General features: G+C 43.7%; 3 protein-coding genes across 4 annotated transcripts in view; 2 read left to right on the top strand and 1 right to left on the bottom strand.

Moving 5' to 3' along the window:
* SPPL2B (signal peptide peptidase like 2B) overlaps positions 1 to 4436 on the bottom strand; it is a 31846-nt gene extending 27410 nt beyond the window's left edge. Inside the window, exon 1 of one of the 2 annotated variants that reach the window (XM_014884346.2) lies at positions 4284 to 4436. In XM_014884346.2, coding sequence (XP_014739832.2) covers positions 4284 to 4340 — 57 coding nt within the window. In that variant the 5' untranslated portion in view covers positions 4341 to 4436. The remainder of the gene's footprint in view (positions 1 to 4283) is intronic. The other variant, XM_014884345.2, reaches the window with a different exon arrangement.
* LSM7 (LSM7 homolog, U6 small nuclear RNA and mRNA degradation associated) lies at positions 4430 to 9427 on the top strand. Its single transcript, XM_088179319.1, has 4 exons — positions 4430 to 4546; positions 4801 to 4891; positions 6046 to 6117; positions 8450 to 9427. Exons 1-4 carry the CDS (start codon positions 4502 to 4504, stop codon positions 8590 to 8592), a joined length of 351 nt encoding a protein of 116 aa, XP_088035445.1. The 5' UTR covers positions 4430 to 4501; the 3' UTR covers positions 8593 to 9427.
* Positions 9428 to 9579: 152 nt separating this feature from the next.
* On the top strand, positions 9580 to 17600 carry LOC106857978 (kelch-like protein 23). Its single transcript, XM_088179320.1, has 3 exons — positions 9580 to 12257; positions 12933 to 13346; positions 15104 to 17600. The coding sequence occupies exons 1-3, from the start codon at positions 11275 to 11277 to the stop codon at positions 15414 to 15416; spliced, it is 1710 nt and encodes a 569-aa protein (XP_088035446.1). The 5' UTR covers positions 9580 to 11274; the 3' UTR covers positions 15417 to 17600.
* The last annotated feature ends 192 nt before the right edge of the window (positions 17601 to 17792 follow it).

The following is a 17792-nucleotide window of genomic DNA, read 5'->3' as shown; positions in this document are numbered from 1 at the left end:
TAACACACACAGTGTGCCCAGAGGCAATGATGGCATTCTGCTGCAAGATGTCAGCAAAGCAGAAAAGAAATGTCATTGTACAAACACACAGGAGGTAGAGATTTTTATATTTAGCTCTTCTGCATATAAATGGTCTTTATTAACATATGCAGCAACTTTTTCCCTTTTTAATAACATTAGTGTTAACTAAGTCCTTCAGAACCAGCGATGTTTGTCCTGAAGCACGCTGATATGGGAGGCCACACCAATGAGCTCCATGCACATTAAAGCCGCTTGAGCACAGTGCAAGTTTCCAAGGTATCTGTGGAAAAAGGGAGACACTACTGTGCATATGCTGTGAGGAAACAAGAACTCCAACTCCCTGATGTAGTGGACTTGTTAACTCATATCTCAGGTATCCAACCATAATACCTAAACTACTTTCAAGAGAAGCAAGTAACTTAGAAAAGTAACCTGTAGTTATTATCATCTTGAATTTGACTTCCCAAAGTAACATGCAATGAAGATGCAAATACAGTCACACACAAAAGACAAGAACAAAATCATGTTCCCTGCTTATTGTACACAGTCTAACTGGGCTTAGATAAGCAAACAAAACATGGAGTATCTTAGTTTTGAATATTACATGTACAACTCTCTCCCAAATCTTCAGGCAGTTTTGCAGGAGCTAACTCCTGTAATTGAACAGCTTTATGCATATGGGAAGCAATCAAGCTGTACAGTTAAAAGTTTTACATCTATAAGATGTACGGCACACATCTTTAAAACGAGAGTAAGCACACGGTGTGTTGCTAGATTTCCGGGAAATAACTATTACTGGAACAAAGGAATAATGCCTAAAAGGCACACAGGAGACAGTTAAACACAATTTTGCTTTCTGAGCTATTTAATTGATGTTCTTCAAAGTATTAAGAGAGTAAAAGGTTCCTAATGTGAAGTGCTCAAAACATTTTAGAAGCTATGTGTATTTGTGTGCCAAAAGCCAAATAAAAATCAAGCATGAGAGGAATTAAAGGCAATATGAGCAGGGCTACAAGCAGAAGAGGGAACACAGAATTATACAAACTCTGTGGAGAATATAATCTGTGGATAATGTGGATTAACAGACACTTTTACAAAGCTATTATCAATTAGAATCAAAGCATAGTTCTGAAGTTTGTTCCCTTCCACTTTGATGCGTCCAGTTTTGTTTTTACTCATGTCAGTAGGTATGGGACAACAAAAGCTCAAAGCAGTGCTACTGGTACACTGGCATAGTGACAACATTTATGATGATTCCTTATTCCTAGAGACCACTTCATAACCAGGATTAACCAGGAGAAAATGTCATCTCCTGTGCAGATCCAATACAATGTGCCTACAACCCCAAAGGCTCTTTTCCAAGTGTTTGGATATCGAGTCCAGCCTTTTTCAAACACAGAAAAACAATAACTGCTGTGACAATAAGGTATATTATAATCCTTGCTTCTTACTGATCTTATGGCCTAAAAAGCATACAATAGCGTATAATTAACACAAAAGGAAGTGTTTTCTACAAAGCTGCAAAACTGGAGAAGATTTTCACACAATAGAAATGTAAAATCTGAGGGCAGAATTTAACAAACAAGCTAATCTAACATTTGTTGCAATAGAAGGGCATATCTGTTGGCTCTGAATCTCATCAGGGCCTTCCACAGATTAATGCATAAAAGAGAAGAATACTCCCCAGATTTTTTAGGTGAATTAATGTAGCTCAGAGGCAAGCACTTGACCTGCAAGTTAAATGATGGAAGAAGGTGGAGAGGAAGAATTCAGCTCACCTGTATTTCAAGAAACTTAAGTGTTAGTGACTGATCCAATCTAACATCTGTCTTGTTTGTTCCTCCCTGCCTCTGGCAACACAATCACCTGGACATCCTATACACCTCTTCTGCTTTTAGCAGCTCTATTAACTGGTCACTCACGTCTCAGAGAGATTTCACAGACACTGGTAGCTGTGTTCTTTGAAGAAGGAGTGAATGAGCTATCCTACTCTCACAGTAAGTACCATGTGAGAGTTCCCAGGAGCTGCAAAGTAATTTTTTTCCAGGAACTGCACTGATCCATCTGGAGACCAGGAGTAGCAGGCAGCGAAGCTGCACACAAATAATACACTCCTTCAACAAATACTGTACAGGGCAGAGAGCTACATACTCATAATGCAATAATTCCAGGAGACTGAATTGTCAGCCACCACCTTAGTGCAGAATTTCGGACAGTCTGTCCAATTCTTTGGACCCGCATCATAGAGCGCCCTAATTTAAAATACAAAGCCATCACTTCAATTCAATATATTCTACTGAAACCTGCTATAGTGAAGGCCAGCTAGATCCAACACACTCGCTGAAGATCATGTTACTATGTTCGTCACTAATCAAAGGCTCAGGTATCTGCTGTTGTTACATGTCAACTGAGGGGTAACAAAGCCTGGAAGGAATAGGAACTTAAATGAAATGCGAGAACTCAAATACCAAAGCAAGATCTAGGTGCAGATTGTACTTGGATCTATAAGATCACACCACTCTTATAGTGTTCCCAGATGAGGACCCAGATTTGGAAGAGCCATGCTTCACTAGCCAAGCTGATCCTTCTCCCTAAATCAGACTATAGAAGCAAATATGGACACTATCTCCTCTTGCCCCAGGGAAAGCAAACAAAAATAATTTATTATCCTGTTTCAAGGAGGGGGACAAATGTATATGCTCACTAAGGCAAGAGTAAGGACTGAGAATGAGTACAGCTGGTGCACAGCAAATGCACACAGCAGGTCCTGACAACAGCTGTCAGTTCTGTCCCCTGGAATAACTCCAGCCATCAGTCACAGGGGTACCAAACTCAGGAGAAGTGCAGCAGAGCACTTTTCTCTGCCTTAAATTAAGGAGGATATACCACCCAAAACCATCCCAACAAGTGCAAGCACAAGAGATGCAAAAATAATGCACCATACGAGGTATTCAAGCAAATTTTTAAAACGTCAGCTTGGCTAACATTGCTAAATATTGGCAACACACAGTACATCCACTTTTCACTGCAGCAGCAGGACTGTTTCAGCAGCCTGGCCAGTCTGCCCAAGCTTACTCAAGTACATTAACACTTCCACTGCACAAATATACCCAATGCTTACAGACAGAAATGTGCTGCAATGCATGGAGCCACCAGTGGACGATTTCACCCGCTGTCCTGCACTGCCATGTGCTCACCTTCCCCATACTGATGGATAAACTGACTCCATGCCAGTCTTTGACTTGTTCATGTTAATTTAATTAAATTAATCTTGTTAATTAAATCCTACTAATTTGTGGGGCCAACACTGCTACTACCAGTCCTTGTGAAACATCAGTGGAGATCAGTGGAGAAAATGCACAATGAAGATATACTGAAGATAAATATAATGAACGGAAAAAGGGGATGGGGATACAGAAATAAAGAAGGTAGCTGACAACCAGACTACTCTGTAACTATAGATTATTGGCATTGAATCAGTAAGGAGACAGACGGAGAAGGAAAAATAAGAGTTCCATGTTAAGATGTTACACCAGTAATATTCAAGAAGACATAGTATGGTCCAAACTACCTAATAAACAGAAATTTAAATGATACATTAAATTTGACATTTCAAAATTTTCAGAATACAAAACACCGAACTTAAAAGGCAAAAGCATGTAATGCAATTAGTAAAAATCCACTCTCTCCTGTGTCAGGATTACATGCCTAGCTCGTCACATCGTTAGAAATGTATCCCACAAAACTAATTAATATTTTAGCAATGACAATACAAGACTCAAGACAGACTACAGAGTCAGGCTGAGCAGAAATCCCTTCTTTTCGGCTGAATGCTTCCTCACAGGGAGTCTGTCAGTCGGAATAAACCCAGAGTCGTCCCTGCGGGGACCCCTCCCGGGGGCTGCCTGGTGAGGATGCTAGGCTGGGCCCGCGGGGGCCCCGAAGTTTTAAGAACTCCGAGGAAAACGCTAGTTACCACGGAAAGAATTTACAAAGTCTCCAGCAAGCCCAGACCCACAGATACATCAACGCTGCCAAATCGCGGAGGGCAGGGCCCCCAGCCCCCTGCGCTCCGCTGCCTTCCCGCGGCCACAGCTCGGCCCCGCCCGCGGCGGGGCGGCTGCAGCACCCCTGAGCCCCCGTGGGAGGCGGCTCCGGGCACGAACACACCGCACTGTCCGCCCGGGCCCGGCCGCTCCGCGCCCTCAGCCGGGGTGCCCGCGCGTGGCTTGGGGAGGGCACGGCCCGGCATAGGCACTGACCTGCGGTAGCAGATGCAGGAGCAGCCAGAGGCGGAGCCGGGCCGGCCGCGCCGCCATACCGGGCCTGCCGCGCCGCTGCCGCTTTGTTCCGACCTGGGCCGGGCCGGACCCTTCCGCACAGGGCGCCCAGAGCCCGCCCCGGACGTCCCGCCCCACGGCCCCCAGCCGCCAACGGGCTCCGCCGGGGCGTCACGTCACTTCTGGCGGTGCCGAATGAAATGGCGAGTGGCGGTGGCGGCGGCGGCGGTGCGGGGAAGATGGCGGTGAGGAGCGGGGTGGCTTGGGCGGCCCTGCGGCAGCGGTGCTGGTGGCCCTGCGGCAGTGGTGTCGGTGCCGGTGGCGGTGGCTCTGCGGCAGCGGTGCCGGTGGCCCTGCGGCAGCGGTTCCGGTGCCGTACCCCGGTGTACCCGCGGAGTGCCCGCGCCCCGTCCCGCCGCCGCGGGATCCCGCAGGAGCGTTTGGCGCGGTGTCTGCGCGGATGGCGCGCTTTAACTGGGCCGCCTGTGCTCTGCCGTAGGATAAGGAGAAGAAGAAGAAGGAGAGCATATTGGACCTCTCCAAATACATCGACAAGACCATCCGGGTGAAGTTCCAGGGCGGGCGGGAAGGTGAGCCCGGCGCGTGGCTGCAGCGCTCCTTCTCTCGCTGCTTTCCTACCCAGGGAAAGCGAGGAGCAGGGGCGTGCTTTTACTTATTAGTGGTTGCAGTTACTGGTGTGAAGCTTTTCTCGTTTTACTATTCCATTCATCTCCTGCGTGCACTTTTATCTTTATGGTTTATCTGTGTGCCTCTTATTAGTTGTCTTGAACAACCTTATTTTGGCTGGTTTGTTGGTTTTATTTTGTTTGTTTGTTTGTTTCTCTTCACTTAAAGGAACAAAAGCTTACTTAAAGGAACAAAAAAACGTTTATGGATGTAGCAATTAATACAACTGTCGTGCCTTTTATCTCTTGACATGGTAAGCGTGGCCGGAGTTGATGGTTCGATACATGCCACCGTGCCTTTCCATCCCGTCCATTCCCAACTGGGAATGTGCATCCCAGTGCGGTTGGTGCTACCCGCAGGCACTTGTTTTTCTGAGTTAGCTATGTGCTGCATTTTAAAACTCCACTGAGTCCTAATGCTTATAAGAGTTTGGAAGTTACTTGAACTCCTTACTGATAGTGTATTTGTCAAAATGGGAAGTCGCTCTGTGTGATTTTGTGATATATTTAGCAACTGTTTTTGTGGAATTGCATTCTCCACTGGGACAAAGTGCTGGTCTATCTGCAGTGCCTTCCCATGAGGCAGTGCTTATGCTAAAGGCATGATGTGCCAGGAGGGCACCTGCAAAATTTAGTTTCTGAGGAAAGAACTTAAAATATGGTCTTGCTTCATTTTTAACCGTAACCTTTAATTAAGGCTATTTATTTCATATTGGAGTTGTCTTTTTCTTTCTTTTTTTGTGACTTGTACTGGTTTGTTGTACAGTATTCTTAAAACTCCCTTGAAATTGTCTGAAAGCAAAAATGTTAGTGTCTACAAGAACATTTTGAAGACTTGATTGAAAAGTCTGTAAGTTTTAATTGGTACAATGCAGACTAGCTTTTGTATACTTGCCACTGATAAAAGAGGACACTGTTTAATACCTCTGGCTTCATTTGTTTGGTCTTGCCTGAAGGCGGGAACAGGGCTGGAGAACTGAATGTACCTTTCATGAAGTCTTGTGTTTCTCTATACCTTGTTTTGTCCTAATCATTGTTTTCTGTGTGGCCTTCAATAGCGAGCGGTGTCTTGAAAGGATTTGACCCTCTTCTGAACCTTGTGCTGGATGGTACCATTGAGTATATGCGAGGTAAGTAATACGCAGTCTTTGGAAAGCTTCACCTCCTTGGGTGGTTTTCTTGACAGAAATCTTACGGCTCTGTGAGTGCAGATTAATGTCACCCAAACTGCAGCATGCTTGGGATAACTATCTTGTAAAGAAAGAGATAAGGTGACAGGTCTATGGGACGTGACAACATACACCCAAGGTTCCTGAGGGAATTGGCCGATATAGTTCCCAAGCTGCTTTAAAACATCTAAGATGTGATGGCAGGTAGGTGATGGGAAAGAGCGAAACGTTGAACCCATTTTTCAAAAGGGTAGAAAGGAGCCTGGGAACTACTGTCCTGTCAGCTTCACCTCTTGTGCCTGGGAAGATCATGGAACAGATCCTTCTTGGAGCTCTGCTAAGGCATTTGGAAGACAGGGAAGTGGTTTGAGATATCCACTGTGGATTTACTAAGGGAAAATGTAGATTTATTGAGGGAAAATGCTGTCTGACCAACCCAGCGGCCTTCTGCGATAGAGTGACTCTGTCAGTGGACAAGGGAAGGCCTTACAGATGTCTTTTATCTGTACTTCAGTAAAGCCTTTGACACAGTCCTGCACAAAATCCTTCTCCCTAAATTGAAGAGAGATGGATTTGATGAATGGACTGTTTGGTGATTGTGGAACTGGTTGGATGGTCATATCCAGAGGGTAGTAGTCAATGGCTTATTGTCCTCATGAACATCAATGACAAGGAGTGTCCCTCAGGGATCTCTGTGGGGACTGTTTAGTGTCCATCAGTAACACAGACAGTGGGATCAAGTTTACCTTCATTCTGCAAGTGACACACCTGAAGGATGAGGCCATCCAGGGGACACTGGACAAGTTTTTGAAGAGGGTTCACAGGAACTTCATGAGTTTCAGCAAGACCCAGGTACAAGGTCCTGCTTCTGGTTTGGGACAATCCCTGGTATCAGTCCAGGCTGGGGGATGAACAGATTGAGAGCAGCCCTGCTGAGGGGGCCTTGGACATGCTGGTGGATGACAGGCAGGATCATATATGCTTGCAGTTTACAAAGCCCAGTATCCTGGGCTGCATCCCTACAGGATGGGGGGATTCATCCCCAGGGAGGGGGTTCTGCTTCTCTGCCTCGCTCAGGTGAGACCCCACCACCCCTGGAGAGCAGTATCAGGAGGATGTGCAGCTGCTGCAATGAGTTCCCAGGAGGCCACAGAGATGCTCCAAGGGCTGGGACTGCTATGCTCTCAAGCCAGGCTGGAAGAGCTGAGGATGTTTCACCTGGAGAAGAGAAAGTTCTGGGGAGATTTTTTTTTTGTGCCTTTCACTACTTTAATGGGATATAAAAGGAAATGACAGGGGGTGAATGCTTCAGCAGGCCCTATTGTGACAGGGCAAGTGGTAGTGGGTTTAAACGAAAGTAGAGGTGATTTAGATTTAAGGAAGACGGGTTTTTTTTATAATGAGGCTGATAAAAACATTGGGACAAGCTCAGAGAGAGGTCATAGGTACCCCATCCTTGGGAGCATTAAAAGATGGGCTCTGAGCAACTGGGTCTGGTTAAAGATGTCCCTGCTCGTTGTAAGAGGGACTGTATTAGATGACCTCTAAAGATGATTCTACAGCAGAAGTTAGGTTAAGCACATTCCTTGTGATAGAACATCCCTGGTAGTCCTTGCTTGAGCTCCTCTGTAGTTGTCTCATTGGCCGCCCTTGTCCTCTAAAGCTTGAATAAAGTAGTGTCTCTCCTCTCTGATCCTATCATTTGATAGGACAGTGTTTTTGAAGAGTATTCTCCTACCTGCTTAAAAGGGAACACCTGAAGCTTTGAATTTAAACGGGAGTTTTAAAATGTGGTGTCAATTTCTATTAATATAGAGATGTCTCATGGAAAATAGAACTGGTTGATTTGTGTTTGTCCCAGTCCAGCCCTGTTTGACCTGGTCTGGGAATGGACTGGTGCTCTCTTTCCTAGTGCATTGAGAAGTCTGGGTCTTTTTCTGTTTTGCATTAATCCCCAAGTGTTTGTCTATAGTGACATTTGAAATGGGATCAAAAGCTTTTTTAAATCACTTCCATCTATACTATTGGTTAGATGAATGAAAGGGCCTTTGAATTCTTTAATAAATATGTTCTGCTTTTTGTTGCATACAAAGCAAATTTCTTTACTGCTCACTGTCAGTAAGGTCTCGAAAACATCAGATGGCACTGCTGCATCACCTGTGTAGTACATGTGTTCAATAACACAAAGCAGTTATGCCAGGAAAGAACATGCACGTCTATACCTTTTGAAGTCGACGGAATTTGGTTGCTTTCTCTTATTTTCCTGTTCTAACCATGGATCTCTGCTTTTTAGATCCAGATGATCAATTTAAATTAACAGAAGACACACGTCAGCTGGGACTTGTGGTTTGCAGAGGGACTTCTGTCGTTCTGATTTGTCCACAGGACGGAATGGAAGCTATTCCAAACCCTTTCATTCAGCAGCAAGATGGCTAATGCTTCCTTTGGATTGTCTCTGAAAACTTCAGAAGTGCAAGTCATTGGAGAAAATTATCAGTGTGTGAGAAGCTTCCTGTTTTGGGGAGGTAGTTTGAATGTGTATTTGTTAGTGTGAAAAAAGTCAACTTTTGTTTTTGTGGCTTTCATAGATATGAGAGGATGGGGAATGTAAGAAGTATGTTCTTGTTTTCTTCCCACCTCCAAATAAGTGGGTAACTATATTGTTTAGAGCTGACGGAAGAGAACATATTGTCATTAATTGACCTTCTTGATCTTGTGAGTTTTGAAACAACGCCATAAAATTAGTTAAGAATGCCCTGAATATTGGTTATATTATTTCCATTTTTAAATACATTAAAATGTATTTAATCCAAATTAAAAGCCTAAATACAGTAGAACGTGTTTTTCTTCCTCTTAGATATCAGTACTCAGCTGGGGAAGCATTATGTGTAGACTTCTGTTGAGTTCAGTCTCTTTTGTGCAGGAATATTACTTCCTCATGTAGTGTCATCACCTTTACAAGGGATGTAGCCAAGGTGGTCTTTTTCAGCACGTGTTCCAGAACTGGTGGGCTGTGATCTGTGCATCAGCAGGCTCACACATTTCTACAGGATTTCTTGGAATTTTTTAGGGGAAGAATATTTAATGCCCTAACGTTTGTTCAATTGTAGGCGGTGTCTGGAAGCACTGCTTTTTTTTATATTGTAGCTGTCCACATGTGGTTTTGCTTGTTATAACTTGATTTGTAAGTAAACATTTTTCTTTTATACTGCAGAAAATTCAAGATTTGAGGAGTTTTGAGTGAATAAAGACAAATTAATCTGTTTGTAAATGTCTGGTTTTTAGTCTGTAAAAGTGTACTGCAGCTGATAGTACAGTTCTCCAGTCATAAATCTAAATTAAATTAGTTTAGAAGGTGCATAAACACTGTAGGATCAGGAGGGACCAGAGCAGAAGCCATGCTTCAAACGGAATTGATGGGAAAGACCTGAGAGTATCTCATCCCTCTTCTAAGGCGTTTTAAAGACTGCTTCTGCCACCTGCTCTTGCCTTTATGGAGGACCCTTTATGAGGAGACTGTGGCAGAGTGAATTGTTTTGCTGGCATCAGCAGTTTTGTTTCTGAAGGTTGTCAAGAACACATGGCAAGTACAGGTTGGATTGCTTGTTTTGGCCACATTGTTCTCCCACGCATACCCTTTCCTGGGTCAGCTCCAAAATGGGTCGGAACTTAGAGTAAATTCCATTTCAGTGAATCTGACTTCCAGGAGACTCTGAAACTGGGGACCAGATGTCTTGTGTAATGTGTTGCCTGTGTCAACTTAGGTGTATCTGGATTTTAATCTCTGGGCTCACATAGCTGTCTATATAAAGTTGTGTTGCTCACAACCTAGTTTCTTCTTAGTGCTACAAAACTTGCTGGTGAAACTGCACAATTCTAAAGAGAATGCTTATTTAGAGTGAGAGGAGTAGAATTTCTTGCCATCAGCCTGAGCAGAGTCTTTAACTGTCCTTTAGGTGGGAGAAAGATTGCTGCTTTGATGCCAAAAACATGCTGCACTATCTTTGCTCTCTAAGTAGAGCATCAAAAACAGACCTGCTGGGGCTCTCTGGGGTGGATTCTGGGCTCTCAGTGCTGGGAGATCTGCCTGAAGCCATTGGTCAAGTGTGTAAAGTGGAGAGGGACCTGTTCCCAACATTTCTTGCACAGGTGGTTGGTTGCTTGGTCATCGTTGTGAGCTGCATGGCTCTCCTTTTCTGCAGCACAGACTTTGAGGTTATACTTGGGAGTCAAGTACCTGAAAAGAAGAATATGAAAATGATGGGGTGCAGACATTTTAGCGGGCTCTGTTGTGACAGGGCAAGGGGTAATGGTTTAAGCTAAAAGAGGAGTAATCCAAACTAGAAATAAGAAAGCTTTTATGATGAGCATGGAGAGGCACTGACACAGCCTCTGTTTGCTGAGCTCTGCCAAGAACTGGGAGTGAGTCTTGCTGGTATGGGCTCTTTGGGTAAGGGTCTCTACTTCAAGGTCACTATGCAAATCTTCACATTACAGGTTTGGAAAAATTCACTGTGACATTAGCTGTTGCTTGTCCTACATCTGTATTTATTTAGTGCATTCAGATTGAGGATGACTGAACATGGGAAGCCATCTGGGTTTGAATGGGGGCTTACTCCTTTTCTCTCTTACTAAAGTATAGATACATAATAAAAACTGTAATCACTTTGGTATTTGATTAAACTTGAACTAATGAAAGATGAGGTAATGGTTGCTTTTTTCCAAATGGCTTCAAGGATTCTACAACTTCTTGATATTTACTTAGTGCTTAGGAATCTTGGTTGTTTCTCCTGGTTTTTCTTTTTAGCCCAGGCTCTTTGCTTGGCTAACAGCTCCCCTTATTTATTGTAGCCCCTTATCTGGTAAAAGTAGATGCCAGTCAAATCTACTTTTTTTTTTTTTTTTTTTTTTGTTATGCAGCTGTTCTGATATTGCTGTTCAGAAAGCAGCAGAAAAGACAGAAGAGCAAAGCAGGAGAGTAGAAAACATTCTATTTTTAGGACAAGATTGGCTTATCTCATATTTATCCTAGCTAGGGGGATAATGTTTCCAGGGATCTCACATGGGTAAGGGCTGCATAAGACTGAGTTAAAATTAACAGCCTGGCATTCTACAAGAATGGAGCCTGCACAGGAGCCACAGGAGTTGGGACCTCAGACAGAAATGATTGCAGACACAATTCTTGAGGTTGGAGAGAGACTCTTCCAGGTCAGCCGTAGGGTGCTTTCAGGACACAGTCGATATTTCGAAGCCATGTTTTTTGGAGGAGCAAGAGAGAGCTCTGAACAGCACATAGTGATCAAAGGGATCGATGCAGTGCCTTTTCAGGCACTACTTGAGTTCACTCGCACAGCCCAAGTGCTCATAGGTCAAGAAAATGTGATCAGCTTACTGGAAACAGCTGATTTTTTTCAGTTTGACAGGGTGAAACTGTTGTGTGAGAAATTTCTGGAGAGAGAACTGCATGTTTCCAACTGCCTGGGCCTGATGACCTACTCACAGCAATTTGCCTTTACAGAGTTGTATGTGTCTGCTATGAATGTGGCTCTTACTCACTGGGGGGATGTGATGCACCAGGAAGAATTTAAGGCATTACCCAAGGAAATGCTGATGCAGCTCCTGAAAAGTGATGACCTCTTCATTTCAAGAGAGGATGTGATTTTTGACAGTATTATAATTTGGATAATGGAGGATCCAACGACAAGAGAGGAAGAATTTCTGGATTTGGTGGGCGAAGTCAGGGTCACTTTTCTGAGTTTGTCCTTCCTTGATACCTTGGTGAAACGCAGTAAGTGTGCTGGAGAGACAGATACCTTTTCCAGACTAATAAAGAAGTTAGACAGCTGTCCCCCACCCAGCTGGCAAAATCCAGAACTGTGTTCTTACGCTGGTCGGAGCTATGACACCTTATATGTCCTGGGAGGAAAACATGACAAGGAACAGCAAGAATTATATCTCTTTCAACCTAAAAAAGGGACCTGGCAGGCTTGTTCTCCACTGCAGCGCAGGAATCTCACCCAGTATGCGGTGGCAGCAGTAGGTAACTTACAGAGAAGGGAGGCTGAGCAAATGCAAACAGAAGTTGAGACTGAGAGTCCCAAATGCAGGGAGTCCAGCTGTTGCTGTAAAACAGTTGTGCTCAGCATTGCTAAAACCTTATTCATACTGGAGTTCATATTTTTCAAAGAATGGTTTTGTTTTCCTTAGTCCTGGGAGAATGCTAGGTAACACTATTCTCATATAGCAGAAACTATACAGTCTGCCAAGCTCCTTACTTTGGCTTTATCTGGAATTAGTCTAAGGACTTGGCTTTAAGCAGTGTGTTCTTTGGCCTTCTCTTTTGTAGTGGTTTAGACAGAAGACAGGCAATTTATGATTTATAGTTGCCATTACATTAAACTTACCCATAGATGTTGGGAAATCTTAATGTTTGGAGACTTTCAAGCCAGCTCAATACTATGGCTTCCTGTAGTAGTGTTGGTAATAGTTCCATTTCTGGTAGGAGTTTGGAAGTGAGATCCCTGAGGTTCTTTCCAACCAGTGTTTCCATGATTCAGTTCAAAAATGGGAGCAGGCTTGGGAAAACTGGCTGCATACTATAGGCCGAATCTATCTCTGTGGATGAGGAATTAAATACTGTAAACTGATTGACAGAGCATTGATTTTCTCTCCTCATCTTGCACCTTATCAGTACAGCTCAGGGTGAAATGAGAACCCCAGCTACCAGGAGCAATTTTTAGCCTTAATGTGACTTATATTTTCTTTGCTGTCTTTACAGGTAGCTTCCTTTTTGTGACAGGAGGATATTTCCGGGATGAGTTTGTGTGGTACAGTGTGGATTGGGTGCTTATCTACAACTGCTTGGACAATTGCTGGCTGGAAGGGCCAGCCATGAAGAAGTCCCGCAATAGCCACTGTGCAGTAGGAGTGGGACTCTACCTGTATGTTCTTGGAGGGAGCACAGATGAAGGGATAATCCCAGCAGTCGAGCGAATGGCTCTGATGGAGTCAGAGTGGGAAAGCATGAGTCCTATGGCTCAGCCTGTGGAGAGAGGCGACGCGGTCAGTGTGGGAACCACGATCTATGTGGTCTGTGGCCTGGATGAGAATGGACATGTATATGATGGAGTGCAAAGGCTGAACACAGAGACAGACAACTGGGATGTCATCTCATTCTCCCCTCTTCCAAGGTAATGTTGGGGGCTAGGTTTCTTTTCTTTTGCTCCTTCTTACTGTCTTGGTTTGAAAGACAGATGTCTGCTAGGGAAGGTAGGAGCCTCTCTTGAAATGGAAAATGTAACCTCCCTTCCTCCAAATTATTATAATTTTGAAATTAAGGAGCTCTCAGGCAAAGATACAGGAATAAGAATAACAGTTCTTTACTAGGAAAATTAAAAAATAAAAATACAGTAATATAAAAAATACCAAAGCACTGACAGAGTCAGAATCCAACCTGACACCCCGTCAGTCAGTCAGGGTGTTGCATCCTTGTGCAGTGACAGATGTGGTTCTGCTGGAGCAGTGCTCCTGGAGAAGGTGCAGTTTTCCTCCTTAGGTCCAGTGATGATATAGAAGGGTCTGGTTTACCTCTGGGATCCAATGGGAAAAGGCTGCTCTGATGTTCCAAATCTCAGGTTTTATCTGGGTAGGAAATGCTTGGCTCCTCCTCCTGGCTGGAGCATCTCCCAGTGGGATGCTGTAATTTTATCAGTCATGCACTGGGACTCAATGGCCCATTGACAGGGATATTTTCCTGGACAGAGGATGGGTTGTGGAAAAGATAAAGAACACTGCCCCCTTGGTTTTAACAGATGATCCATTAACAGAAGATATCCCTGCTGGGGATAAAGAGCACTGCCCCACCTGGTTTCAACAGATGGTGATAGAATACATACTTTTGGTTACATCTTGCATTGCAAGCCAAGACACTTTAACCCGTAGAATTTTTCCCATAAGTTGCTGGGAAACACTGACTGCTTGTACTTATGGGTACTTGAGAAAACAAAGGGTTGGCTGGGCCCAGGTAAAAGGAGGTCAGGGAGCAGCTGCTGGCTCTCGCTCTGTGGCTTCATAGGAGGAGGATGCTTGGAGCTGCTGTGGCTTGGGGAATTTGCCATAACCTAGCCCGGAGTTTATTCTTCTGCTTCTGTGGGGTGAGTCTCTGCTCCTTGAGAGCAGCCATTGGCCTGGCACCTTATTAACACCTACCTCAGTAAAAGAAGGCCCTATCCCCATCTGCTCGTGTTTCCAGGAATCCTGAGCCCCCATCCCTGCCCTGCCCCAGCCCCGCTGCTCCTGTGCTCTGCTCTGGGTTCTGTGCGCTGCAGCCTGCACCCCCTGCCCTGCCGGGACATCCCACAGTCCCAACTACTGCCATGGTGTTCCCTGATACATCTCCTCCACCAGCTTGAGATATTTTGCTTATTCCCACCCTCCAGCCTAGTGCATTTCAGAGTCCTGCAGGGGCACTGGGATTGACTGCCCCAAAGCCTCTCCTCCTTCCCATCACGGGGTCCCTGGTTTTGTTTGTTATTAATTCCATAGTTGTTATTGTCTTCTTTGCCTTGCTATACATACTAGTAAAGAACTATTATTCCTATCCTCATATCTTTGCCTGAGAGCCCCTTAATTTCAAAATTATAGTAATTGGGAGGGAGAGAGTTTATATTCTCCAATTCAAGGGAAGGTCCTGCCTTCCCTAGAAGACATCTGTCTTTTCAAACGAAGACAGGTAAGAAATAATATTCTGGGACCTGGCAGAAGATGAAGGATTCTAATGTTGGTCCTGCTCCAAGAAGAGGTTAGGCTGTAGAAGTCCTGTCCCCACAACACTTCTGTGATTGTCTGTTTAAACAGGACTTGTGATTTGAGCACCAAGGCCATCCTGAATATTTCAGGGGCCAAATCTTTCTTTTGAGATTCTGATCAAGGGTTTCTTCTCTCTCAGGTATGACCTCTGCATCACATCCCTGAATGGGGCTCTGTACACTGTAGGAGGGGGAGCTTTTCGATTTGATGTGGAGACAGATGAATGGACCCAGGTGAATGAGGAATGCTTGACCCAGAAGTTCTTCATGGGATGCAGCACTGTGAATGGACAAATTTATCTCCTTGGACAGAGGAAGGGAAACAGTGCTCTCCCTACTGTAGTCCTCTTTGATCCCTACATTGATGTGTGCCAGGTCATAGATAACAAACTCCCTTGCCCTCTTCCCATTCATGGCTGTGTCTCTGTGCGAAGATTTGATACGTGGGCATAAGAGTGGAAGATCATGTGCTTTACAGCTTAAGGGAGTTAGATTGCATCAGCTTTGGCCTGTGACATTTTAAAATTTTTGTTCCTTTGTAAATTTTACCTTTTTGATTCTACTTGACAAATGAACTTGTAGCAAAATCCAGTGAAAAATTTGACTACACAAAGGCTGCAGTCTATTGAAAATGGTGATTGGTTTTATTATGGTACATAAACTTCTTAGAGTTGATGCTCAAAAAAGGTTGGTGCTGTTCTGACCTTTAATCTCTGTGCCTCTCTGTCCTTTGAGTAGCTGGAAAATCACTGCCTCAGTGTTAGAAAATATCATAAGATTTAAATAATAAATGTGTGTCAAGGGAATCTTCAGCAGGATTATAACATCCAACCCCTAAACTATCCGGTTAAAATGATAGTGTTGTAATGCTCCTATTTTCCAATTTTAAAAATGAAATCTCAACAAAATTAATGCATCCATATAGAAAGCTTCCATTTATTATGTATAATTTCTGGTGGAAAAGTGTGCATTTGGAAGAATTTAGTTCCTTTCAATTTTAGGAAACTTCTCCCTGAGTAGACATTCAGTAAGGAAGATCTTTTAGACATTAGAGCTATTTTGTATAATTCATACAGCAAATACAGCTTGTATCATTTGGCCAGGCCTTAGTTGCAGAAATTATTTATTGTAGAGCCTGACCATTTTATACTTCCTAGGTGAAAACTTATTTGCCATTTAAGCTAGTGCCTTTCACATGCAAGTCCTTCATGGGATGGCTGGCAATGACTGCCACTGTCTTTTGAAATTGCAAACTGGTTAAATCTTCCCCAGTTTTAGTTTATTATCTCATGAACCTTTTGGGAAGGCTTTGAGTTAATCACACATAGGAGTCATAACTTCATCAGTTTGTTCAACCCCTCTTCTCTTTATACAGTGGGACTTTGGCTGGTATACCCCTTTTTTCCTGGATGAATGATTATAGAGTAGTAGTAAAAGAATAATCCCAGCAGAGTAATTACAGAAAACAAGTCCTGGAGTGACTAATTGCCTAATTGATGTGGTGAGATTCACCTTGGCCTCAGGCACACTGCAGTGAAGCCCTGCTCAGCCCTCCTGCATTCCAAAGACCACCTGGATCCTGTTTTTGCAGCAAGCCCTGTGTTGTTTTTTTTTCTTTGCCAGATCCTCTCCTTTGCTCCTGTCACTCTCTTCGGGGTCATTTCTGGCATCCTGTCTTTTCTGAAGGAAATGAAGTTTAAATTGTATTTGCAAGGACTAGTCCTATTTTCATTCACAGCCCTAGGGGCTTAACCTGGCAGCTAAAATAAAAATAAGAGGTGTGATCGTGTCCTTAAAGCCAGTGCTGCAGTTGTCCCTGCATTGGGAGATTGGCTTAAGCTGACAGGTGTTAACTCTATTATGGTTTCACCGAATTTTTCTAACCCTCATAATGCTCTTGTAATGTGACTTCTTGAAAATTAATATCTGAATTGAATAATTGAATAATTGAAATTAATATTTATTCTACATATAGTTGTTTGGCATATTTTCCTATGTAATTTATTACTGTGAAATAAAGTAATTTGAAGTTGTGAAAGGCAACACAGATTTGTCCCGCCAGCATATGGACTGGGCTCCTTATTTTGCTGTTGTCTACAACCTCTATGAGCTATCTGTCTTCGGTTACAATGTAAGATGTAACCAAAATATGTATTCCATCACCGTCTTCATAAGCTGTTAAAAGCAGGCGGGGCAGTGTTCTTTACCTCTTCCATGACTCATCCCTGATAACTCCCTCTTGGGGATATCTTCTGTTAATGGGCCATCAAGTCTCACTGCATCACTGATAAAATTACATCATCCCATTGTGAAATACCCCACCCAGGGGGAGGAACCAAGCATTCCTACCTGGATATAATGTGAGATTTGGAACACCACTAGGAGCTTTACCTACTGGATTCCGAGAGAAGAACTACATAACGTCCATGGACTTCAGAGGAAGAGCAGACCTTTCTACAGGATCACTGCTTCGAAAGAACTACATCTATCCCCTCGAGGACTGCAGCCACCATTTTATTGGACTGCTACCACCGCCCTGACCAACAGGGTCTCAGGTTGTATCCTGACTGTCACTTTAAGCTAGTGTTTTCTGTCTTTATTTTAATTTTCCTATTAAATTGTAGTTCTGACTTAGAAGCTCCCACTGGTTTGTTTTCAAACTACCAAAACCTCCATAATTCCTTAGAAAAGCTGTTTTTTCTTGTAATTTAGCTTTGATGAAGGGGTAACTCAAGAAAGTTGAAGGCATAGAACCAGCATAATGGAGAAGTTTTTTCTGGATATGGGTCCTCAAAGCTTTCACAAATCTTGTCAGATGCTCCCACAGTG

This window comes from Sturnus vulgaris, chromosome 26, assembly GCF_052056855.1.
Source record: "Sturnus vulgaris isolate bStuVul1 chromosome 26, bStuVul1.hap1, whole genome shotgun sequence".
NCBI lineage: Eukaryota > Metazoa > Chordata > Aves > Passeriformes > Sturnidae > Sturnus > Sturnus vulgaris.
The sequence above is the reverse complement of the archived record's forward strand: the minus strand, read 5'-3'. Positions and strand labels throughout refer to the sequence as shown.